This window comes from Colletotrichum phormii (genome assembly GCF_030913505.1).
Source record: "Colletotrichum phormii strain CBS 102054 chromosome Unknown BDP81scaffold_10, whole genome shotgun sequence".
NCBI classification, from domain to species: domain Eukaryota; kingdom Fungi; phylum Ascomycota; class Sordariomycetes; order Glomerellales; family Glomerellaceae; genus Colletotrichum; species Colletotrichum phormii.
Window position 1 is genome coordinate 90,603 of NW_026851452.1, and position 24,522 is coordinate 115,124.

Here is a 24,522-nt window from a genome sequence, read left to right on the forward strand (position 1 = left end):
GACTGATGTTGATCATCATGCTATCGTAATGAGCCCCGTCAATGATGGCACTTCACTGCAAGAACATGATTTTCACCTCGGAAAACGAGAAAAAGATTATCAAGCGTTTCACGGATTTTGAGCGTCCTTCATCCCTGTCTAATTTTTTTAAGCTGGGGAACACTTTCTATCGACTCAACCCCACGTGGCGTTCGGTTGGTTGTGATGCAGCCCAGTTGCGGCTGCACACTGAGCGGGGAAGCTCCATTCCACATGCACATGAGACCGTTGTCTCACATTTTGATCACGGAAGCGGAATGCAACTGCAATTTCACGGGGAGTTTACAAACGGCATGGGGAATATGGGGGAGGACAATCGCAAATTGCAAAATTTCGGGTTCCAAAACAAAATTGGTCCGGAAAAGAACATGCCTGGCTATTGCTTGCGGCACATCAGAGAATGTTGATGGTGTCAAGATCTCGACAGTGATTATGTCTGGCGTACGGAGAAGGGTTCCCAATCATCGATTCATCGCTAGCGGTCACGCGGCGAGAGGCTTGGGTTGGAGGACGGGCTCGTGCCGGCGGCCGAACAGACTGAGTGTGTGTGAAAGCATGGATTTTGCGTTTTATGAGGCGGTCGCGATAGGTACAGAGTTCACAACAGGGCCGGTCTTGGACGAGGGGTTAAGTTGCGGGCACACAGCCCGGGCGAGAGGCGGATGAACGGCCGGCGACGAACGCCGAGCTTAGCTACCATGAGAAACAAGCTCGGACCCGAATCAAAAGTTTCGCGGTCCCTACCCATTATCTTGTTATCATTAAGTGAGACCTCATCTAGCACGGCCAAATACGAAGGGTGAGTACCTAAATGTGAATGTGTGCCTTTCGGGTCGCGGCAAGCGACTTGTTAGGCACGGGTGGTAAGCAGCCAAGGCATCCCCGAAAGACACAGCGTGGGATTAAACTGGGCCTCCATTCCGGATGGTCGGTATCTCGTTCCCATTCGTCGGGGACCAGGATTGCAAGGTCTCACTAGTCGGCGGCGAATTCGTAGGGCAGCAAGCAAGCAGGTGGACTCGGGGAGACGGGTTGGTTCCACGGAGCTTTCTGATATCACATTCCCCACGTGAAGCAGTGGTTGGCAGCCACCGCAGGTCCCGTCCTATCTGGGGCGGATAGACAGTCATGAATCAACTCATTCCGTTTGTAAGTCAACATCGAATGTGGATGGGACAAGGTAGGTAGGTAGTGATTAGTTCAGGTATGTGTGTTTGAATGTACGGAGGAAACTGGGAGAGATCTATTCCTTTTTTTGGACCTTGCCTAGCTAGTCCTTCCTAGCATCAACTCATCGTACATAGGTATCTCATGAAAAAATAACACGCGCAAAAAACCAGAATCCGACATGCAAATGGGGTTGTGAAGTTTCGTAGATGGAGTATTGGATGGGTGGTCAAAATCCAACTCAATTCCCCCTTCACAAAACTCACTTGTGTTATAGCGACCGAACTCAGCTCCGACTTCTCTTCCACGCCCATTCCATCCACCCCAAAAATGCGCGCCTATTCCGGTCTTTACAAGGGTATGGAGCGAGACTCCGCGTCGCTTCGTCCCTTGATCAGAACAAACGTTCCTGGCCCTTACTTCCCTCCATCCTCTCTGCCTGACTCTATGTTCCAAAACGAACCCTGGGAGATGTCAGAAGAATCAAATTTTCCTCTCCCCGCCCAGGTTCCCCCTCTAGCTCCAACATTCACCCCCCTATTCCTTCCCCAAAAGCCTCCAGATCCGTCTTCGGCCGTAACTAAGATTCTTCAATCTTGTAGTAGGGGTAGTTTCATGTAGATGAAGTGGGATGTATGAGATATCGTTGGGTTTTTTTGTGATGGTTGTCGGCTCCGAGCCTTTTCTCCAAAATACCCAGGTCCGAGAAGATCTGGAAGCGTCCGTCGCCAGGAAGCTTAGCCAGAAGAGAACTGGTTGATAAATCTTGTCCTGGTTCTGGCCCGGCCTCGGGAATAAGCTTCATGTCCCCCCCTCTCGGCGGAAAGTTGAGGTGAGAATGAGACGGACATTTGGGAACAGAGCCCGGAGGTCGGTGGTCGGTGGTAAGTGACAGCCGCATGATCGAACCCCGACGTCCGACCTAACAAGACTTAGATTCTTCAATCCCCCCAGCCGGCTTATCCGGGCCCGTCCATCAAGTTCATCCCAATCCCGGACACCGACGCCGTCGCTTCCGCTGTAAGTATGTGCGTCAACGAGAGGGTCATCGGAGCGGCCTTGCACTAAACGTGAACTCCCCGTGAAATTCGCAACCCATTACCGAGGGCATTCACTTCACATGGGAAACATGGGCGGGCCCGAACCCCCAGGCATCCCCTCGAAAATCTCCCCGAGCCCACTCATCCCGCTCAACCACGGATCCTGCGCCATTACATACCGCATCCCGTTGCTCAAGCTCCCCGGACTCGTCCCGAATCCCGTGGTGATCTCCTCGAGTGATAAATCATTCGTGAAGCCCGGGTCGAGCCCGAAATCTTGCAAGTCGTTTGTCCAGACGGGATTCAACCAGGGTGCCACTGTATTAGGCCCCGGCCCTTGCTCTGCGGCAGCCGCACCCGCGACCGTCGTCGTCGCCGTGCCGCTCGACGCCGCTGTCCCGGGCCCGGAACCAGGTCCGTCCATCGGGGTAGGCGTCACGGCGCTGGGGTCGTAGAGGAAGGATTGGCGTGACGGGGGCGGGTTCCAGAGGATATTATTCGCCGCGCCACCGCCGCCGGAGCGATCATTTTGCGTGGCAATTTCCGACAGTAGGTGAAGAGGCGTGTTGGCGGCGGGATACTCCTGCATCGGCGGGTGCTGTTGCCCCCCATACGCCCGTTGCTGCGCCTGCTGCTGCTGCTCATCAGCGACAGTGGAACCGGGCGTCGCCTCCGGCCGCCTCGAAGACGATTGCGCAGCAGCAGAAGCCGGCGTCTCGGACTGCGAATTCGGACCCTTAAACCCAGCAGCAGCAGCTGCTGCTTCCGCGAACCCAGGGGGAACACCTGTAGCAAGGCCCTTGCTCTGCTTCAAGAACCAACTCCTCAACATAACCAACACAATCAAAAACTTGGCCGCCGGCCGACTGCGATCATCCAACGCAGCAGCGCGGAACTTCTCCAGCAACGCGTCGAGGTAATACTCCACCTTCATATTATCCTTATCAATCACCCTCCCCAGCTCTGACCCCGGCGCCGTGGCGGAGAAGTACATTTTGATGAGCACCACAACGGCATACGCCACGCGAACAAAGTTGAAGACGGGCAGGCAGCGGATGCTGGGTACCTCCATTGCTAAAAAGGCCTCGAAGATGCCGTCAATGGCTGAGAGGCATGCTGATAGCGCGTTGATATGGGAGGTTGTTAGGATTAGGTTCGTGAGCATGCCGTCTTTGAGGGTTGCTGTGTCAAAGGGCGGGCGGATGTCGTCCATTTGGGTGTGGAGGGCGATTTCGTGCATGTAGAGCGAGAGGACGTGGAAGGACATTTTGAGGGTTGCTTCATCCGTAGTCGTCAGTAACAGCCTTCATACACCATCGTCATAATCATGTCACAGGGAGAGAGAGGAACTCACATTGCATCTCCTCCTTGGGAACGGAAGCACTATACTTCTCCAAATCCCTCTCCAGCATCCTCAACGAATACTGCGTCCTCGAATCCGTAATGTTCGGCACCACAGCCGGGTCGTCCATGGAGAACTGTATCCCGACCTCCTCCGCAAGCCGGTGCGTCCACACCAGATGACAGAAGTACTTGTCACTCGGCGCCGCGTCCGCGCTCGTCTGCAGCGCCTCCATCGACTCGGCCATGAAACTCGTCCACCGCACCAGGTTCGGCCGGTGCAGCGCCATGGAGGTGTTGGCGGCCAGGAAATACGCAGCCAGCCACGCCCGCCGACACTCGCTCGTCGTCGGGTCGGGAGGAGGCGCCCTCTTGAACGGGTGGTTGCGCCACTGGTAGGGTATCTGCATCTTCCTGCCCGCCGTGCGCCTTCCGAGCCCTATATCCAGCGCCATCACAGCGCCAATGTGCACGAGCTGGTAGAATTTCAGCTCCTCAAAGTGCTCGGGCGGCCAGTACCATATCACAGCCACCTGTAGCGCCTGCACAATCTCCAAGCTCTTCTCGCCCGTAATAATAATCTTCTCGGCGAAAATCTGCATCAGCTCCTTGACCAGCCTCCGCTGCACATTAGGGCTCTCGGAGCTCGACGCCGCCATAATAGCCAAAAACAGCAACGGCTTCGCCCTCCTCGTCTCCTCCGCCGTCGCGCCCCGCGGGAACACCACCGCAGGCATATGAGGCGCCATGAGCGTGTTATACCGCTCAAACAGCTCCGCCGCCTTCTCCGCGCTCAGGATCCCGCGCTCCACGACGTCGGCGTAGTCGCTGCCCATGTGGATCGGCGGCGCTGGCCTGGCTCCAATCTGTCCCCCGTCAGGTACATCGCTACCGCTCGGCGTATCATCCCCGCGGTCCGAAAGCTTCCTCTTTTGCCCTGCCGCGGCGGGGGGTCCCGGCAAAGTAATGTGATCGAACCGCCCCTTTTCCGCCGCGTGCGCTTCCTGCGGATCGAGCCCTTCGACAGATAACCCCGTCCCCGCAACCGTACTCGAAGTCCACTCCCTCGCAAGCCCGTGGCCCACCCACCCCTTTTTATACGGATTCTCGTCCCTACCCGGCGTGGGCATGCTAGTATTCGCGCTCGGCGCCGCGGAGCTTCCGCGGGCCTGCAAGCTCGCCGTCAACGCATCAATCTTCTTCTCCAGCTCCGCGACCCTGGAATCCGTCTTCTTCTGCCTCTTGCGCGTCGGCATCGTCACGACGCAGTTCCTCCCTGCCTTCTTGCACCGCTTACACGGGCCCTCGGTATCGTTCGGATCGGGTTCGCATCGCACCTTGAGGCCACGACACGCCTCGCACGCGCGCGGCCGCTTGGGGTCGTCGGGGTTTCCGCCGTGGAGCGCTTCGTGCTGCGGTGTCTCGCCGTCGTGGCCAGAGTGAGGTGTCTCGGGGGAGTCGGGGTGGTGCTGGTGATGATGGTGTCCCTGTCCCTGACCCTCGGAGCTTGCTCCAGCAGCAGCGGCTTCGTCATCGTGGTAGGCGCCGCCGCCGCCGCCGCCGCCCTGGGGTGTCCCGCTCATGCCATTGCTACCATTATTATTCGAGGGCTCCGCGCTTCGTAGTGCTGGGTCGAGGACTGCGGCGCCGTGATCCATTTCGGGCGGAGCTTGACGAGGTGCAGTACTGAAAGCCAATATCGGATGATCGGTGACGGCGACAGAAAATACCGACCTTTGTTCGGCGGAGGGCGCGGAGACTTGTGGCCGATGGGTGTGCGCCGACCTTTCCGTCACTAACAAATATTAGTCAGCAGCATGGACAGCGCGTATCAGGCGAGAGACATTGAAAAGGACAATCACATCCCCCCCATCTCTCTACTTTGTAGCACTGCTCGTAATTCGTCCCCTCAAATTTAAACATCATTGGTAAAATGGTTCCGTTGTTAAGCTGAACTAAATAGGTAGAATGCTAAAGCCACACCTTCGCTGCATGCGATCCCGGAAACCATGAGACGAGGTGCCACTCGCAGCTCATTACCGTCAACGCCATGCTGAGATCTGTGAAACAAAGCAAGCATAAACCACCAAAAACCACATGGGGCCCAGCGGCGCCTTGAACAGCAAAGTCTCCTGTGTCCATATGATACAAATTTTGTCCCTCAGACTCATTGCTTGATGGTCTGGGTTATCACTTTGCCATCAGACACTATGCATCAAACTCACTCCTACTTCGACTCGCGAATGTGAAACAATTGACAATTCAAAGAGGCGCCAGATGTGTGTAGGTGGTGATCGGTATTAAATAGAAGTGGAGCGCTCGGCGCCGGTCCGGATTGGTGTGATATGTTCGGGTATATTGGCGCCATCATGTCGTCCATGCTCCTGGGGCTGGCATTAATAAATAAAACGTGAAGAAAATATGCAAGGCATGGTATCAACGCTGCGTGTGAACGAGTGGGTATGTTTGCGTAATGAGGGGGTGGACGTGAGACAGAAGAGACCATGCCGATGACAGGCGAAGTAAGGCATCTCAGAACTGGGTCTCTTCTCGCAATCGGCTCTTGGAGCTTTGTGGGTTGAGGCCGACCATGTTGCCCATAAATATGGCACTTTCGCGTCTCTTGTGCGGTTGATCGTACCCTGAAGAGCCGTTATCGTAGCCACGAGCCATTTGCTGGTAGTTGTTGTTCTGGTATCCAGATGGCATGTATTGAGGCTCATATGTTGTGCCACGGCCGACGGGGTAATTTGGTGGTGGTGTGGGAGACTGTCGAGCACTCTGCAGGTCTTGTAGCAGAGGAGGGGGGGTGTTGCCGGTACGTTGCTGGCCAGTCATGGCATCCATCAGTCTCTGGCGATGCGGTGATTGACTGGACCCTGCTGATGTGGAAGGGCGCGCATGTTGAGAAGGATCGTATGAGGGCCGATTCGGAAGCCCGTTATTCATGGAAGGCAGGGAGCCTGACCTCTCTCGACCCGTCTCTCCTTCGGCGAACGAGGACGGCAGCTCATACTGCTCGGGTTCCAAGCCGAAGATACCAAAGTAGTTCTGCAACAGCAAGGCAAATACGGGTGCCGGGATGTTCAGAGTTGGAGAAAATACAATGCCCACGTTGCGGACCGTCATCTTGTTCATGTCGGCGTTGTTGATGATCTTGATCAAAAACGCAATCAGATACTTGAGCAGAGTGGCGTTTGCTTGGGGCAGTCTCTGGACCAGTTCGGCCACAGCGGCGATTTTATCTCTTTGGTCTGTCATCTCCGTCACGGACAGGAACTCAAGGTGGAGGTCTCGGGTGAGTATTGTCGTTGGAAGTTCGCGGAGATACAACTTCAATAATGACGCCACGGCGTGGATGTCATAGTAAGTCTCGTCGGTAACGATGTTGACGTCGCCTTCGGTGTTGAAGCGCTCGCGAAGCTGCTTGATAACGACGTTTGAGCCGCTCAGACGGAAAATGCCTTCCTCCAGAATCGCGTTCTTGGCGTCCAAGTATTGGATGCATCGATACACGACGGCGGGAAGAGGCACGTTCACATCAACAGGGTGATTGTAGCGAACGGCTTCGGCCAAAGGAGCCCCGAAAGCTTGGCGAATAGGTCCCTGGTATCCGCCTTGAGGCGGTGTTGACGAGCCGCCTTCGCTTCCGCCAAACAGAGAATCTTGGCCATCAGATGACGATCTCGTCTTGGGTCCAAACCCGAAGAAACTTCGTTTCTTCAGTTTCTTCTCTTCGTTGACGGGGACGCCAAGACCTGCCCTATTGCCCCATTGAGCAGAGTCGGCAATAACTTGCATGTCCCGTGGAGCGGAGATCATCATGGACGGCTGCGAGGACATTCCCATGGGTTCAACAGGATGGTTGTTCTCTGGCATGTGTCCAGCATTTCTGGGACGCGCAGGTCCGCCGTGGTGAGGGAGGTCGCCTTGAGACGTTGCGTCGTACCTCACACCTATCAGGCTATCGGACTCAGTAGGCTGATGATGGTGCTGTGAAGCCGTCTTCTTGTATCGCTGCTTCTTCTTTTCGGCACGCTCAGCCACAGTAGCACTTTGGCGATCTTGGGCTTGCTGCTTCGCGGCATGGGCCTCGTCTTCTTCCGGATCCTTGTAGTCAATCCATCTGAGCAAAGCATCGACCCACTGGTCTCTTTCCCTGTCATTCTCAGCGCAGAGCACATGCTTCACATGGCTGCTCGAGTCCTTCTTTTTTGGCTCGAGAATCAGGAATGCATGCCGGTACTGGTTGTCCATGTCGTCCGAGTTGGCAGACGGTTGCGGTGACTGGTTTTCGTTGCTCTGAGATTGTTTGCCGATCTGAGAGCTTGGAAGCTTGATGGTGCCCAGGTGAGCGCCCCCAGGCGTCTCGTAGTACTTCAGATGCGGTCCGTCGAGGACAAAGAAGCGGGCTTTCCAGCCACCAAAGTTCTTACCTCTCTTGGTGAGATATCCGGTCCTGAAAGGGCGGCCGCCGGGACCAGTCTTGACCTTGGCTTCCGCCATGCTCTCCATTGAGCCGGCGTCGTCTGCGTTTGGTGGTAGTGTGTGGGTCGACAAATACGTGCAAAGCTCAAGGGCACTCGCCGTATCAAGAGGAGTCTCTAGAAGCTCTTCCAGGTAGTGGTTGAGAGCAATTCGCCGCGCGTCGAGCTTAGCAGGCGCATGGCCACTGAAGAGCGACCTCTCTGGTGTCTTTGCAACGAAGGCCGGGCACTGTTTCAGCCTTTGGTCGAGCTTTGCGAGCGAAGCAGAGTCCTTCTCAACCCGCCAAAGCTCGCCAGGTTCGGAACGCGAGAAAATGGCCAGGGTAAACACAGGATCCTCTTCAAGTTGGGTCAAGGACATCAGACTTGCTCGAGACGGTTTCATGCGCGAGGACGCAACTTTGACCTTGATTGTCGGCAAGACGTTCGGCGGTAGGAGTAGATCAGGGTATTCCTCGGTGGTGAACCCCTTGAAGATGCGTCCCCGTTCAGTGGGACTGCCACGACTCTTGTCGCTAGCTGAATCCCACCCCTTCTTAACAATGTTCAGAGGCTGAGGGCTCTTGAGAACCATAGGCTCCGGGCCTGCTGGTGTTTGAAGGGAGTGACCCGGTGGAAGAGGGATCGGCTGGCGAGGTGGCCGCGGCGACAGAGGTGCAGCAGGAAACGACGACACACTGGGTGCAGGGCTATCAGATGACGGATTGCCAAACGGACGCGGGCTCGATGGTAAACCAGGGCTCAGCAAGGGGGCTTCGAGAGTGTTTGCACTTAGAACTGATCCCAACGAAGCTGGGGCATTCTCGCGCTGCATCCTCTTCGGAGGGCTTGGCGGCAAACCCGTTGGGGCCTCGGGAACAGCCTCAGTCGGTGATGTCGTCTGACTCTGTGTGGTGCTCTTCTTGGACAAGCTTCTCCTCTCCGCCTCTTGAATAGCCAAGATCTCCCTGTCCTGGTCGTCCTCCTCGCGCGTTCTGCGACGACCGCGTTGTTCAGTGAGGATTTCGTCCACCTCCAAGATGTCGTCGAAATCGGAGTCAGAGTCATCGTCTTCAGCGACTGGTTGAGCTTGGCTCTGAAGCTGCAGAGGGGCTGGTGGAGGTTTCCGTGGTGGCGGGGCAGGGAACTGCGAAAGTCCTTCGCTGGACGCGGACGCTGGCTCCGATACCACGGGAGGTTTAGGGGGAGGCATGCTCGGTGGCTGGCTGGGTAGGCTCCGGGATGGTGGGAGCCCAAAGTTCAGAGGAAGGTCCATGATTTGTTCGTCCTCATGCTCCCTTCGTGCCGCCTCCGCGGCTTGTTCCTCGGCATCATGGTCGTACTGGTCATAAGCATGCTCATGTGCTTTGGGCATCTCGTGAGACGGGTCCAACAAAGCACCAACAGCTGATGGAGGGCCGTTGGGCTGGTCTGCGGGAGGTGTGATCGGATAGGGGGCCATGGCCATATCCACGGGAGAGTGCTTCTGGCTGTCGGAGTCTAAAGTTGGCGAATCCGGTGCAATGACCTGTCGCTCCTTGGGAGCGCTGACATCGACGGTTGGTATTCCTCGACTGACGGGCATCTTGAGGACCTTGCTGCCAGTCTTCGATCCGTCGGCCCCTGTCAATTCCGGTATTGACATGACTTCTTTGAGTTTCTTTCGATATTTCTCCTTGTCTTTCAAGGCCCGTTCCAGGTCTTTGTTTAGCCCCAGAATCATGGCTCTCTGCTTGTCGACTAAGCGCCATAATTGCGCGTTCTGTTGCGATTGCGAGTTCTTCTCTTTTAAAAGGTACTGGATTACTGCCTCTGGGCTGCCTGCAGTCTTGATCAATCCCTCAATGTCTGTGGGATCAGACTGACTTCCAGCCGCGCCTCTGTGCGACTGTGACTTTGTGGAAATCGCCGATATGGCCGAGTCCATGGAGGAGTTTCGCGGCGCTCCTTTGCTTGGTTTGCCCCGCGACGCAGCGGCCAATCCTCCTGAAGAAGACATTGGAGATCGGAGGGGGCCTGCGAGAGGCCTAGATATCAAAACAGGTTCGGAAGCGCTTCGGTTATCATTCGTAGGGAGCGGTGATATTCTCGGTCTACTGTGACTGTTTCGTCTGTTAGCTGTGTAACGTATGGCGGCGCGGGGAGCGACTAGAATCGATCGAATCGGGAGGGAGCGAAGGGACGCACACGTACCGTAGTGTGCTGCGTTCGGGGGTGGATGAGCAGGACGAATCACTTTGGTAATATGTCTGCGGTTCTCCCGAACGATCTACTGGAGAGCGGAAATCGTCGGTGGGCGTCGTGACTATGTCTGGGACAGTTCGAGAACGGTGGGCATGAAATCTTGCCCCGGGTGGGAAGAAGGATGACGATCGAGGAGAGAAAGGGCTCGTCGGCGAAGAAATGGCGGTGCTTTCGTGGAGGGGACTAGGTATCGGGCGCCGAGGGGATCTATAGGGTGGAGGGCATCAGTCAATATGCTGCCAGGCCAGAGCCGTGGATCCAAGTCCCACAATATAGCAGGATAGATCTTAAGGCAACCAGAGAGTCGGCGTTGAGCGAAAAGTCAAAATTAAAAGAGCCGCGGAGCGCCAAGACGCACACGATATCCTTGCAGACCGGGGATCGAGGTAGAGAGAAGTTGCGTTCTCTTTCTCTGCCTCTGCGGTTTTGGGGGTCGGTGGTAGGCGTACGCGTGGATAGACAAGCGAGCGAGTCGCAGGACTGTCTGTCTGGCGGCGGGCGTGCAAAAGTCAAGGTAAGGTGGTAGGGTCAAGGAGGAGAAAGAAGCAGCGGCAGCAAGAAAAAGCAAGGCACACAGAGAGAGAGAGGCAGACAGGCAAACCAGAGCAAAGAGTGGACCGTCACTCGTTTGGTAATCAGAGCCTGTGGAGGCCAGTGGAACGTACCTTGGAGATGGAGTAAGAAGAGGGCTGGTCGTGCTGCTAGGAGTGTGACTGGCAGCGGTAGCGGCAGCGATGCTTGTATTGGCGGTGGTGCTGTTGTTGCTAATGCTTGCAGGATCGGATGCTGGGATCAACAGGCCTGTCGTGGGGCCATCCTTGGAAGAAGGGGAGTAAGAGGAGACGTCTGCGACCTGCAGCCGGTGAAGAGGATGTTTTTGGTGAGGGAGGCGAGGGTGATGATGAGCACCAGGGGCGATAGCAGAACGACGTGGAGCAGCATCAGCAGCATCAGCAGCATCAGCAGCAGGAGCAGCAGCAACGGCAGAAGCAGAAGCAGAAGCGGGTGCGTCAACAGGAGGACCAGACGTGGAAGTCGTACCAGAAGCATCAGGATCTGAAGTTGAGCCTTGGGCACTCTGAGTCTGGAGCGCAAGCTGCGACATGGTGGGCAATGCGACGGAAAGACAACTGGCCGGCGGCCCAACTAGGGGTGTGTGCAGGGTCAGAGCTTAACGCAGGACAACCTCGCAGCGGTTTCGAGATGCCTGGGTAACCCCGACTGCCGTTGCATGTAGACCGGCCTCTTTCTAGACGGGATGCAGATTGCAGTGTACGGAGTAGGTAGGTATTTTATTTTTGTTTCTCGGGAGCGAGCGAATCCAGCCGGGAAGGGACGCGGAAGGGGAGCGGAGCCGAGGAATCAGTCGTGCACGAAGCGGAGCAGAGTCGACCCTGATCTCTTCTGATGCGAATGGGTAGTCAGTCAAATATGCCGGTTTTGACTCTGTTGGGTTGGGTTCTGGGAGTCGAGGTTGTCGTCACGGGTTGATGTTATATTGCAGGGCAAGCAGGACGTATGACGAGGATGTAGAAGGATGAAAAAGAGGTTGTATCTTGGGCGTGGGCCAGAGCAGAGCAGAGTAGATCAGATGAATGGCGTCCTCCGAGCTCTAAGGGAGGGATGGGGGGCCCGTCTCGCGGTGCCGGATATGCTTTGTGAAAGGAATGCTGCCAGCCGGGCGTGGATGAGACAAGTGCCCGTTGTCTTGGGTAGGCGTGCGCGCGTGTGTGTATGTATGTGTGTGGTGTTGTGACGGGGGTTGATGCTGGACGAGAGGACCATTGGCTGGCACAGACACAGAGAGAGAAGCAACTCGGCTATGGACGATTTGGCATCCGTGAGGTGAGGCCAGAAGCAGAGAGTTGAGAGGATGTGGCCGTTGGGATGGCCGAAGTGTAGGTTTTTCTGATGAACAATGCAGTGCAATGCAACGCGAATGATGGTGGGCCAGGCCAGACAGACCAGCTTCAAAGTCGACCAGCGCCGGGGGGGGGGATTTGATGTTGTGGTGTTGTGGTGTTTGGATCAAAGAAACCCCTTATTTCCCGTCTTGCCGCTTCCAGCAACTAGCAAAGGGAGGCTGATCTGTGGTACCGTACTCCGTAGTGGACGTGGCAGAGGGTAGCATTCGAGTCGACCGTCAATAAGACTAGTGGAGAGCCTAGAAGTCTGGATAAGAAGATCAGAATATCATCAGCATAATTAGTCCAGCCAGCCAGTTGAGTGAGTGTATCCGTGCCCAAATTCCATTCCATCCTTCAGCGCAGGTCGGCAGCGGCATTCGCAACCGGACCTTAACAGGAGGGGGGCACGAGGGGGAGAAGGGAACGTACATCTGAAGGTTAAACAGGGTGCCGGGGAATAAGTGGCCGGTCGATGGTGGTGGTGTGTGGTACCCAGAAGCTTGAGTGATGTAGGTATCTCTACACGACCGAATCCGCGACAAGGTACTTACTTGGCAGCCAGAGAGACCAAAGACAACCAAAGAGTCGTTGTACCCAGGAGGAGGATGCGTGGGCTCGGAATTGGCTGCAGGTTCGGTCCCCTTGTTGCTTCTGCTGTGTGTTCCTGGTTGTGTGGGTGGGTTCGTGGTTCTTGGTGTCTGCATCTGCCGCTGCAAGGTGTTGCCAGAAGGGGAAGGATGCAGTTGGAATATGGAATACTCTGTGCTAGGTATTCGTACGCTGGCACCCGGTGGATGAAAGATGTCGAAGAGAATGCGGACGTGACCGTGGACGTGGAGAGGAGATGAAGAGGAGGAGGCAAAGAGATTGGATTGACAATGGCCACTGGCAAGCCGCAAAAGAGATGCGATGCACCATCAGCATTGACCTCTGGGGTTCATTTTGCATCTCGATGTTGGTCATCTGGATCCCTCCCTTCCATCATCCCCTCCCTCCCTGAGCACTCGAGGCTCCCGCGCTCTTCGACCTTGAACATGCTAGCATCGGAGCAATTGCTGTATCCTCCCCGATAGTTGTATCCCTTTGGAGCCTTTGGCCCCCAAGGTGGGCGGGAATGACGGTGTCCCATACACGTGCCACTATCTCAGAGGGGATGCTTGGTGCGGGGCTCCGGGATGACAGTCTGCTAGCGAAGAAAGTCTTCGTCTGTTAACCCTGTCAGCCTTTGCCTTTAGTTCGCGTGCTAAGGGTGACTTGGCCATTTAGTGTTGGACTCTTTAAGGTTGTGAGAAACGTCTTCATCTCCCAGGAAAGCCGGTCTGCCGCTGGTGTGTCAATGGCGAAACCGTCACCCTGAATTTGTTGTTTGTCGTCCATGGCCTTGCCGCCAGAATGGCTTTGATGGCGTTCTGGACCTTTGCGGCTTGCCTCAGTAAATTACGTCTTGACCAAGATGATTGTTCATGAACATCTTGCACGTATTTTTCTTTTGCAAGTGAGAAACAATCTGAGGCTTGCTCGAGTCACCTGCATACTTCGTACCTTCCTTACCTTATTGAACGTCAAGTGCTTGGGCTTACATAAGGCTATTCCCCCCCCCCCCCAGGTACCTTGTTGATTGGTGCAGGTGGCAGGTGCAGCGTAGGTGATCCTTCACGATATCACCTTCCTTTCGAGTCGATACAATTACTTTGGAAACTGCCGATCTACCTACCTGGGGAGATTGTTCTTTCCGCAATAGACAACACTCGGAAGTTGGGACTCAATGCAGCCTGCCTTGCTCCTACCTTCGCCCAGATCGGTTGACGAATTACCTAAGGCACCTTAGGCTTAAGGTAGGTACTGTGAGGCACCTCTTTCTTGTCTTGGAACATGAGGCTGTATCGTTTCTGCTTCGACTTCAACCTCTGGCCACGTCTGAATCCCGTCTTCTTTTGTCCTTAGTCTCACTCCCTTCGTGCAGACTACAGACCGTACGACTGAACCAGCAAACCGGCACCACTAGGTGCCGTAGGAACCTTACCAACACGGGCGCCCACGGTTCCCACGTCAGCCACGTGTGCTAGCCAGCAGCAGCAGCAGCTCGTTGAGCCCGCTAGATGTGGCCCCAAGGCATCTTCGGACACCACCAGTTGTTCAACCTTCGCCAATATGTCTGATAGACTGGAACTCCCCTACTCCCTTCAATAATCGACATGCCAACCCAGACCTTGGTCTGGACTCTCGACCGCTCGGCTCCGGGAAGTACCTCGCCCTCCACAACACAACACTTCGCAGCCATCTAATAATTCACCCAATAGCCTGCCAGATATTCAACAGCCAACACCAGCAACGTATTGCCGTTGCGTAATGTCCCGAATGTCCCGCACTGCTGGCGAGTGGCCATCCGTCATCTTGCCTTCTCTCCCGAAACACCGGCTTTCTTGAAACATGTCAGTCACGAGTCCGTACGACAAACATGTCTATCCATACATACAGATCAGTACGAACTACAAAGTACCTACACACTCACGCCAACTCTCTTTTGTCATCTGGCTCTTCGAGCTTCCCCGCCGTCGTCATCCGCCGCATATGTTTTTCCTGCTTCATCAGCATCGCAACGTTTGAGCCGCCCTTGCACTCGGCTCCATCACCCTTCAGGCATCTGCCCATCTTCTGCATCGGGCACTCAGGCTCGTTTTCGGCACTGGGAGAGACTTGAGTCTTCGGGCTGGCCAATGACACTTACACTGCTCGACTGCTGAGTCGTCCTCTACATAACCAAATCGTCTCCGGTTCTCCTGCGGATATGCTTCCTCCACCACATCCATACATGCATGGCACGGGTGCCGTAGCGCTGTGGGCCACTCTCACACACCCCAGATTCCTAACGCCACGACCCAAGGCCTTAATTAATCTCGGAGCCAGGGGTCTTTGCTTGGTTTGCTCCAATCATACCCCTGCTTTCCTGGTTTCTTTGGTCCTCGTCCCTCTTTGAGATCCTCGAGTCCCAGACATTTGATACCTCCACTCCAAAATCAGCACTTCGACTCCCAAGACCAGGGCCAGGGACGGGAAAGTGGCCCAGGCGGTGCTCTGAGTCTGGGCCAGCCAGGATCGAATGCCCGTCATGTCAACAGAGAGAAAAAGAGAACTGTGGGCACTTGGAATGGGATCCATCCGAAACTGGGATCCTCGCCAGTCACGATTGTCCAGCAAATGCTACGTCCTCCGTTTGCTGTCACATTTGACATGCTATTCGCGGCGCGTCCACAGCATTCACTGGACGTGTCACGCTTTCACGGGAATGACAAACTCCACAGCGGCCTCATGCGTGAGCAGCTGTCGGCTGGATCCTGTCCTTGTCCTGTTGCTTCAAACGCATTCTGCCACGTCGCACGCTGTCGCACCCATTGGGAATAGCTTTCGCTGTATGACTTTGCCCCCCTTTGGCCCAGGCGAGTAGCTAGGCTTGCAAGGTATTTCGCCATACTCGGTCTAGCATGTTTATGTGTCATGCAGGAGGTAGCACCTTTTCTGCAGGTACAGTCACTGCACTCCGCACAAACACTACATCCTCCGTCAGCAAGAGTTAAGGACTACGCACGCTGAACCGGGAGCTAAGGTGCCCGTACTGGCAATCATCACGGGCGACTTCGTCCCGACGCCCGGCGATTATGGCCGGACACATCCCGTGCCGTCTTCACCTAGCCGGTGGCTCTCCCGTCACTTGCGCCATCGTGCGGGTGCACCATCTCTTCAGTATTCTCTACCTTCTAAGAACGGTTTTCACCGCGGCACAACTACTAACTGGAAGTTACCTCGACTTCGACGCGAACAACCTTGGGCAGTTATCAAACCAAGGTCCCTCAAATTGACGGGCTAGACTCGTGGGATAATCAGTTCTCGGAAGGATCGGTGATTTAGTGTAAGAAGAACACCGGAAACTTGTCGAGCCCCTCCAATCTCCAGCTTCAATCGCCAATTTCACTCTTGGCTCCCTGACGCGATACTTGACTATTGCTCAAGTCCGAATCCGAGCGCTTGAGGAAACCCGGCCATAGACTGCTCACTACAGCACTCCTACAGCACTCCAACAGCGCGCTTTTTGCGTGCCTGAACCATGCCTTCGATGACTCGGGGCCAGTTCCAACCAAGTCATGAGGTCACAAAATTCGACTGGGCAGCCGCTCAAGCCTCCCACCAGCGCCTTTCAACTACATCTCATCGAAGAGTCTAGGCTTTGAAAGTTTCCAAAGTTGAGACGCCGTTGAGCTCCGGGACAAGCGGCTGTTGATCCTTGTGTGCAAGCACTTTTAGAAAGGGCTGGCAAGACGACAACTCGGAAATTTCTCGGTCTATAGACAACATGAACAACCTTTGCTGCCAAGTTTGACTAGGAAAGAGCGGTGGCTTTGCTCCAGACTCTACTTCCACCGATGTCACTCAGAGGGGGGTCGCAGCGACGCAGAGTACATAGGCGTTCAGGTCGGCAGCTTGCCTCGGTCTGAAGAGGCTCATTGTGTATCCGTAGGGGGCAACAAACCGGTACTCCAATTCGAGAGGCAACACGGCGAATCAGCGGACCCGCTTGGAACCGGTATTCCGAAGCAAAATGGCAAGATAATTCCCTTCGGCCCCTGAGGCTCGCGGGCGCAAGTCATCAGTTCTTTTCCAGATCCGGAGAATCGTCCCCGGTCTTGTTGATAAAGTCGACATTACGGCCCTCGATCAGCCAACGAGAGAGCTCGGAGTGGGATGGAACAAGCAACAGATGGCAGTGAAGAAAGCCGGTCATTGAAGAGACCAAGCAGGTTCTGATCAGAAGCATCAGAAGTCGATGCCAATTTAAACTGCTGCAGCGGTGTACACTACGGCCTACGAATGCACTCTGGCGGCAGTGCAGCTATTCCAGACTGGTGTTGTGGGCGCGAACCAGAAGCGAGTACCAGGAAACCCCCTCTCCAGCGTCGCTTTTTCCCGTAGCGCCTCGGCGGCCGTTGTTCCTGGATCCTGATAGCTGGTGGATCTAGCAATTTCAATCCATTTCCATGGACCATGAGCGCATTCGAGCCACAGCCGCGAAAGCCCGGGAGCTGCTCAAGGCGCGCAATGGGATCCCACAGTACCGTGGAGTTCGAACCGCCACGAGATCCATGTCGAGTACGACGAGACACCACTGGGAAAAGGAGCATGCATTGCGATCGGCTTGACGTGCCTGGCTTGCACTCGCGAACGCCTTGAGACGCGCCAATGAACTCATAAACCAGAAGCCGCTCTGAACGGGAGACTCGATTGGTGGCCTGTGCCAGCCGCCTCGGAAGCCAAGTGTTGAGATCGGCAGAGCCAGCCAATCAAGCATTGCGGGCGGGCAAGAGGACTTGGACCCTTAGAAAGACAGGTGGGAACTTGGAAGCTCATTGCAATGCAAATTGGAATAGCCCCTCGTCCCATATGCGACCAAGGCGAAATGCCGTCAGAACCCATGATGCCGTCTTAAATTCACTGGAGATGGTTATGGCAAGCAGCCAGAGCGTCAGACAACACGCTGCTTTGTCCCAGCATACGAATCATCCTGACACCACGCCAGACAGCGGCTCTGGGCCACCCATTGTGTGGCTCAGCTGTGTTGTAGGCCATGTTCAAGAGGGCTTTGCCAAGCATCGGGAAGCTCCAGTTCCGCTGGTGAAGCTGCCTGCTACTGCACCTCAACGGCTGTAGCTCATTTTTGTTATGGTCGTCCATTGCTGCAGAATACGTCAAGCGGTTGTTTCGTTTGTATGACAAACAACCAGCTGCATGCGAGGGCTTTGACGCCTCAGACAGCGCCAAGCGGCGCGACCACTGAAGATGATTTGGAAATGGAGAAGCTCTGGTGACGTTTGCTCCAGCGAGAGTGCGAGATCGCTATGTTTCTTCATCAACGACAATCAGCAAGCTAGGCCAGGCGCTTCGTCCGAAATCGTTGTGCATCACTTGCAGCCTCGTGTTCGATGACCTCAAATCACATGGAACTTTTGGCATGCAAGCTGTAACCCCCCTCTGTTCGCACAAAGAATATTTGTATTTCCACAAATCTGGCGATCCACAGCCCCATCCCAATACGCGGGATGGATTCTTTGTGTCTCCTGTAGAACAAGTAAGCTTCTGTGCTTCTAAGGTCTGAGTTTCTGATAAGTCATATTACACTGGCTTTGGATTTCCTCGCCCCTGGATCAAGCCTGCTAAGTTTGGATGGAATAGACACCATTGGCCATTACTGACTAGATTTGGGACAAGCTAATTAGCTTGCAGATGCTTGCTATGAGGACTCATGTGTTGGGGTCACGCAGTTGCGTCGGCCAGACCTAGGCTGGAGCAACTCTAGCCCGTCTGCCTCTTTGGGTCTCCATCAACTCGACCACCCAGTCTATAAGAAGACTTTCTAAACATCATTGTCAGTCGACGGCCCAGACTATAGACGGGACAACTCCTGTGTGGACCAGTCGTATCATCAAGATGGAATCATTGCCTTTCGACATCTCTGAATGACAAGTTTCAAGCAACTGCTCCATGAACTAAGCCAGGATCACTGTACCAAAGTGAATACGGATTCGGTTGACATCCCGAACCCTCGACATCCCGGGGTCGAATAAACTTGGGACGAAGTCCGCTGGAAGGAAGGTCGGAATCCCGTCAGCTGTGCAGCAGATCAACTCATCAACCTCGTCCTGCAATTCGGGCTTTTGCGATCCCATCCAATGACGACGCGGTATTCTCCCGCAAAGTGCGGTGAAACACCAAACCAGTCGCTCCCATGACCGCCCGCCATCTGCAGCCTGAAGTCTAGCCGGCGTCGCGGACATGTTTCAGATGCGCCATCAATCTGAAGTGGCGGGGGGGAGGGGGGGAAGCATCTCGTCACAGATTTTCTCGCTTCACCACCACGACCGCTTCAGCTAGACTAGACGAAGGAACGCCGCACGACTACGAGGATTACTCACGTGACCGTGTGTATCCAAGTTCATGTGCACTCCTCTCTCTTCCCTCTCTCGGGGAAGAGAGGGCGCGATTCAAGGCAAACATCGTAGGACCACCGCTGTCGGACACGTTGCGGAAGTTGAGATGACGGGTCCTGGCAATCGGACGGTCCTCCAGTCCCCCGGCTCTCAGCTTCCGTCGGTACGATGGATGGGCCGGCTTCGTTGGGCGCAGGACGTCCCCAGACCGAGCCTGTCACTCTCCTGCTCGTTGACGCTGTCACGAATTGTCACCTGTCGCAGACAAACCCGCACCCAGGGGACAGGCCGGTCAGTCGTTGTTGTGCATTGCAGTTCCTCTCGCTATCGCCATGCGAAGCGAATTTTCGCCACACGACCAAACACCCCAAACTTGATGGTCGAGGCGAATCCCTCGAGTCACGATCGAATTCATCGGCATGCAAACGCGTTCACAATGCAAGCTTTCGTCTCTTTCATGTCGTCCCTTGAGAGGAAGAGGGAGATAATCCCCCATATGAGACGCGGAGCCCCATGCCGTTTCAACGATGGGAGCGATCCACAACGTTCAGCTGACAACGGCGACGAGCTAGCCTGTCTCGCAATGTTACGAGTGAGATGTCTCGTTCGATGGTAGCCTCCACGCACTACTTGAGCGCATCTGATCATGCCGTCTCAAGATCCGGCTCATCGGCCCATCGAGGGACGGCTGGATGATGGCTACCCCGGTTACCTAGGTCCTCAACCGGACTCGCTGCTTGCCTGGGTGTGCCGGGTTGGGCAGGTTGGAGGCCGTGGGGTCCCGGATCGGGTCCAGTTCCTAGAAGATGAGGTCCCGGGACGGAACCGAACAGGCGGCGCAAGTGCCGTTCAACGACGGTCTCCAGGATCCCGTACCCACTTTCAAGATGCGCCGGCATACCTGTAGCGACACCTAGAGATTCGATTTGTCCGGCACGTTGACTTTTAGATGCTGTACTAATCCCGCGGTCGATAGCTACGCCAGCGTTTTCGACACGGTCCATCTGTCGTCCGGTACGGAGACACTCCCACAGATCCTCCAAGTAAGGAAACCCAACGATGCCGCACTGCCGTCGAGTGATCTCAGGTATCGTTGACCACATCAATACGCACTTCGTACTCAACACATCAGGCTGGGTCAAGTGATCCCACGACCAAGTCAATCAAGCCGCGCGTCCCGCTTCGGTCCCCGCCTTTACACAGTAATCTTCGGAGCCGCCGCTGTAGTGCAACGGAGCCCGCGTCCACCGAGAAATTTCCACACTCTTCTTTGGGGGGCCGCATTCATTCTGATTCGTCTGCTCGAAACCTGCCTGCCTGCTCGAGAGTGGAGATTCGATTTTGTCAAGCAGCGAAAGAGGAGAGAGACAAGACTAATATTTCGGTCTTGGCCGGTGTTGTCCGAGCCGTTCTCGCCCTGGATTATCACAAACCGTTTGGTGTTTAGTACCGGCCGCGACTTACAAGTTAGGGGGTATCCATTATTGAAGGTACGCGCATGATCATAAGGGTCTGGATCCGGCATGTCACAGGTAGAAGGCCTCAGGGTCGACGCAGTGGTGTTTGGATATCGGACTTGTGGCACTCGATTCCTCAGCTAGCCGTCGACGACTGGTTCGCGTGGGTAGGTGTGCGTTTACGCGACCAGACGAATTAATCATCTACGGTTCGCATGGGGACTTGTACGGCAGGGGCCAGAAAGCATCAGGGAAACTGTGACGCCAAGTCAATCGTCCACGAACCCCCGCGGTATCATGGTCCATGAGAGATACGGATACCAGGGCCGAGCCGATCTGGGGCCTGGAAACTTTGCGATGGAGACTCGGCTCTTGTGGCCGATGGCGAACAGCGATCACTGCTGGATGACCGGAGCGGTGGGGCGTTCTTCGAAATAGCAACCTTTCTTATCCCGGAAGAGATCATTCACTCGAGCGAGGAGATATCACCTTCTACAGGAGTCGCGCACACGTTGGTAGCAGGGTTCGCAGGAGGATTTGGCAAGGGAGCACGCGATCAGAGACGATCATGAGATTCTTGGCCTTCTAGGTTCCCGAGACAGCGGGCTGTGTCCCGTCAGATCATTTTGATGACGCCTTATAACGATTGGCGAGACAACGACAGCTTCGCTGCGACAAACCTGGGAGCATGCTGCACGGGGCAAAGGAGAAAGCGCTTCAGAGAGATGTTGACGCGATTGCGCAGAAACAAAGCCAAGCGGTTATATATAGCCTTCAGCCCTGCCGACACCCGTGGACGGACGGGCGAGTGGGCCTGGGGAATTCAAAATCGTGACACGGCGAGGAAGAAATGTAACCTCAAGGGCCCGAGGGGGACGGGGTTTGTGGTTTGGCGTCGTCTCAGACTTTAGACAGAGGTGATCTAGATTCTTCGAAACAGTGCGTTTCGGGCATCTCAAAAATAGAGGAGGTGTGCAATTGATAGAGATGTCGAAAGAGCGACTTACTCATTTACCCTGTTGCGAAGTCATTTAGTTCATATAATCTATAGATCTTGTGTCAAATCACTTTTCCATTTTGCTTCATCTTTTTTTTCTTTTCTTTTTTTCAAATGCGCGACTTTTGAGGCTCTTATCTTTCCAAGGCCTTGTATCATTATCAATTAACCCGCTAGGTAGAGTATTGCTATTTATATTGATTGCCTGAACTATCTCGTTATATTGTATAGTACTTTACCTACGCTTGAGGCGTGGAAATGTGGTTCCTTCTAACCACGTGCTAACCTTGGGAAGTTGGGAGTGGTGTTTCTCGGATCGCTATCTCTCAACGAGAACTGGACTTACTCATCTACCCTGTCACTCAATCTATCACTCATGCAGGTCCCATTTCGAAATACTCGCTGCTAATCATTCTGCCCACTACTCAAAGACCCCAGAGGCCACCCCCAAGACGGAGAAATTGTGGATCGAATGCGAGCAAGACTCAACGAGTCAACGTATCATGCCCACTCCGCCGCCTCCGGGACGTCCAAGGACATCTTCATTGACTTGGTCCGTTGACCGGCTCTCCCGGTGGGAATCTAGACGACATGCCAGCCAGCCTGTTGAGGCTTTGCCACGCTCCGTGACTTTAGGGTTGGAAGTGAGGGTATCCGTGGGGGGCAGGCATGCTATCGCTGAGGGTCGGGGCGAAAGGTCGCCTTCCTCTTTACGGCTTTGTGTCTTGTCGCAGCTTGATATAATTCGGGTTTCGTACAGTAACTTCCCTGGGACGTTTGTCCTAAGAGATGATGGCAAGACGTGCTTTATTACGATAGCCAGAATGAAAGGCCGCCTGGCCTCTCCGCCGTTCTGTGTTTGACTGAAGTGATTCCACATCGTACACCAGTCTCTGTGTCATCACGTTATTGAGGTGAGAGCAGGCCATGCATTTGCACGCGGGGTTTCTAGGCGGATGAAGGAACGCTCTGTCTATATATCTCCATGAACTTTTGGCGTGATATGTACGAGATATTTGGGTCACTCTGTAAACGCCTGAATCTGCTTTTCTCACGTTCACTATCATGAAAGACGACGTCTCTTTCGGACAGAGTTATAGCAAAGGTTAAGTAGTAGTGAGACGGAGTGAGCTCCGTACGATCCATGAACTCTAGACAACACATCACATGGGCCTGAACGAGTTTGCGGGATGCAGTTGACCTAAGGCCAGGCATGAAGTGTAGTCTCGATTACAACGCGCGGTATCTCACAAGCAATAATCAGTGATTATGTAGAGGATAAGCATGGTGAAAGGGCGGTATGATGAAATTGTAAAAGCGGCCGTCATTTCTGAATATCATCATACGTATTCTCTCTATCATGGCATATATCCCAGCATCGCTTTCGCTAGTCATCGCTTTCTCATCAAACTGATCATCCTCAATTATAAACCATGAAAAATCAAAATCAAAAGTCCATCCCAGCGGCGTCGTACCGTCTCATCGTATCAAGAAACCTGTAACGCCGCGAGATCAAAATCGCTGATATCATCTCCAGGCATGTATCCCTCACAAGTCAAACAAACAACCTCCCAAAAGAATATTCCAAACATTCAATCCAAACACATGGTAACAGAAAAATAAGCCCAGAGTCAAAGACGACAACGACTGAGGCTTCACCGCCTGTAGTGGTAATCGTTGTACTCTCTCTCCCTCCTTCGGTCGGAGATGGTGACTCTCATTCTCTCCTCTTCATGCGGCGGGGGCGGCGGCAGCATCCTGGCCGGCGAGTACCTCCGGCCCTCGACGTACCGGAACGTCTCGTACCGCGGCTCGACGGGAACAGGGACGGGATACGGCACCCGGACGGGCACAAGCTTCTCCCGCTCAACGTACACCTCCCTGATATCCCTCTCCCTGTCGCGGCTGCCTCTCCGTGAGTGGCTGTGGCTTCTCGACCGGCTGCTCCTGCTCGACTTGCTGCTCTTCACCGAGGGCTCGACATCGACTGCGATGACCTCGATAGGGGGCAGGGGCTCCGGGACGACGACAACGGGCGGCGGCGGAGGCGGGAGGGGCAAAACGACTGGCGGTGGGGGAGGAGTCGGGGGCTTGACAATCACCGGCGGCGGGGGCGCGGGTTTGACGATGACGGGGGGCGGGGTGGGCTCGCGGGCCGGGATGAAGGTGGTCTTCTTTGTGCGGACGGTGACGGCGCCGTTGGTGGGGGGTTCGAGGTAGAGGCGCTTCTTTGCGCCGTGGTGATGGTGGTGGCGGTGGTGGTGATACTCGTAGTATTCCTTGGACGATGCTGTACGATGCATGGTTAGTCATTTGTGCTCATGTGGACCTGGCGCGAACGTTGCGACAACGTTGACGTCAGGTATTTTGGGGCTTACTCGTACCCATTTTGGACGGCTGGATTCGTGCCAAGGGGATTTTGAACGTATAGATGTTTCTGACTGTGCGCCTTTCGGTGGCCTACACTTTTTAAGGTGTGACTGTCGCGATGCCGAAGGGTGAAGTTGGTTGGTGTTTGGTTATTTTGGGTTGGTTTTGAGTTGCGGGTGGGCGGGTAGACGCAGGATGCGTCGTGAACCCAAGGATGGGATGAGGTGTCGTGTGTGTTGCGTGTTGCGACCCGAGGGATGTGCGATATGCGATGGGCGGGAATGCGATCCGCTAGAAGACCGTTTTCTTTGCGAACCGAAGTGATGTGCAGAGCGCAAAGACCGGGTGAGGGAAAATCAGATGCTGATCACCTGGCGCGGGGCAGGCTGGCCTTTTTCTCTACCTAAGGTCGGTAGGTGTAGAAAAAGAAGGGAACCAGTGGCGAACGAACGGGTGGGAGAGAAGAAAGCGTTGGAGCTAAGTAAAGGTGTTGCAGTGTCAAATGTCGGTAAGTCGG

General features: G+C 54.9%; 6 protein-coding genes across 6 annotated transcripts; 2 read left to right on the plus strand and 4 right to left on the minus strand.

Moving 5' to 3' along the window:
* The first annotated feature begins 50 nt into the window (after nucleotides 1–50).
* Nucleotides 51–823, plus strand: BDP81DRAFT_22621 (uncharacterized protein). The gene has a single exon (XM_060582829.1). It carries the CDS (start codon nucleotides 205–207, stop codon nucleotides 703–705), a length of 501 nt encoding a protein of 166 aa, XP_060445033.1. The 5' UTR covers nucleotides 51–204; the 3' UTR covers nucleotides 706–823.
* Nucleotides 824–2,322: 1,499 nt separating this feature from the next.
* BDP81DRAFT_449469 (uncharacterized protein) lies at nucleotides 2,323–5,245 on the minus strand (the record flags this gene model as incomplete). Its single annotated transcript, XM_060592414.1, has 2 exons — nucleotides 2,323–3,524; nucleotides 3,601–5,245. The coding sequence occupies 2 exons, from the start codon at nucleotides 5,243–5,245 to the stop codon at nucleotides 2,323–2,325; spliced, it is 2,847 nt and encodes a 948-aa protein (XP_060445034.1).
* Nucleotides 5,246–5,924: 679 nt separating this feature from the next.
* On the minus strand, nucleotides 5,925–10,381 carry BDP81DRAFT_22669 (RhoGAP domain-containing protein). The gene is made up of 2 exons (XM_060582830.1): nucleotides 10,241–10,381; nucleotides 5,925–10,155 (listed from the first exon to the last, which is right to left on the minus strand). Exon 2 carries the CDS (start codon nucleotides 10,050–10,052, stop codon nucleotides 6,120–6,122), a length of 3,933 nt encoding a protein of 1,310 aa, XP_060445035.1. The 5' UTR covers nucleotides 10,053–10,155; nucleotides 10,241–10,381; the 3' UTR covers nucleotides 5,925–6,119.
* Nucleotides 10,382–14,361: 3,980 nt separating this feature from the next.
* Nucleotides 14,362–15,408, plus strand: BDP81DRAFT_427599 (uncharacterized protein). Its single transcript, XM_060590358.1, has 2 exons — nucleotides 14,362–14,443; nucleotides 14,504–15,408. Exons 1-2 carry the CDS (start codon nucleotides 14,400–14,402, stop codon nucleotides 14,946–14,948), a joined length of 489 nt encoding a protein of 162 aa, XP_060445036.1. The 5' UTR covers nucleotides 14,362–14,399; the 3' UTR covers nucleotides 14,949–15,408.
* A 4,069-nt stretch (nucleotides 15,409–19,477) lies between these two features.
* Nucleotides 19,478–21,684, minus strand: BDP81DRAFT_427605 (uncharacterized protein). Its single transcript, XM_060590359.1, has one exon. It carries the CDS (start codon nucleotides 20,282–20,284, stop codon nucleotides 19,826–19,828), a length of 459 nt encoding a protein of 152 aa, XP_060445037.1. The 5' UTR covers nucleotides 20,285–21,684; the 3' UTR covers nucleotides 19,478–19,825.
* A 1,121-nt stretch (nucleotides 21,685–22,805) lies between these two features.
* BDP81DRAFT_22720 (uncharacterized protein) lies at nucleotides 22,806–24,192 on the minus strand. Its single transcript, XM_060582831.1, has 2 exons — nucleotides 24,014–24,192; nucleotides 22,806–23,925 (listed from the first exon to the last, which is right to left on the minus strand). The coding sequence occupies exons 1-2, from the start codon at nucleotides 24,021–24,023 to the stop codon at nucleotides 23,291–23,293; spliced, it is 645 nt and encodes a 214-aa protein (XP_060445038.1). The 5' UTR covers nucleotides 24,024–24,192; the 3' UTR covers nucleotides 22,806–23,290.
* Nucleotides 24,193–24,522: the final 330 nt, after the last annotated feature.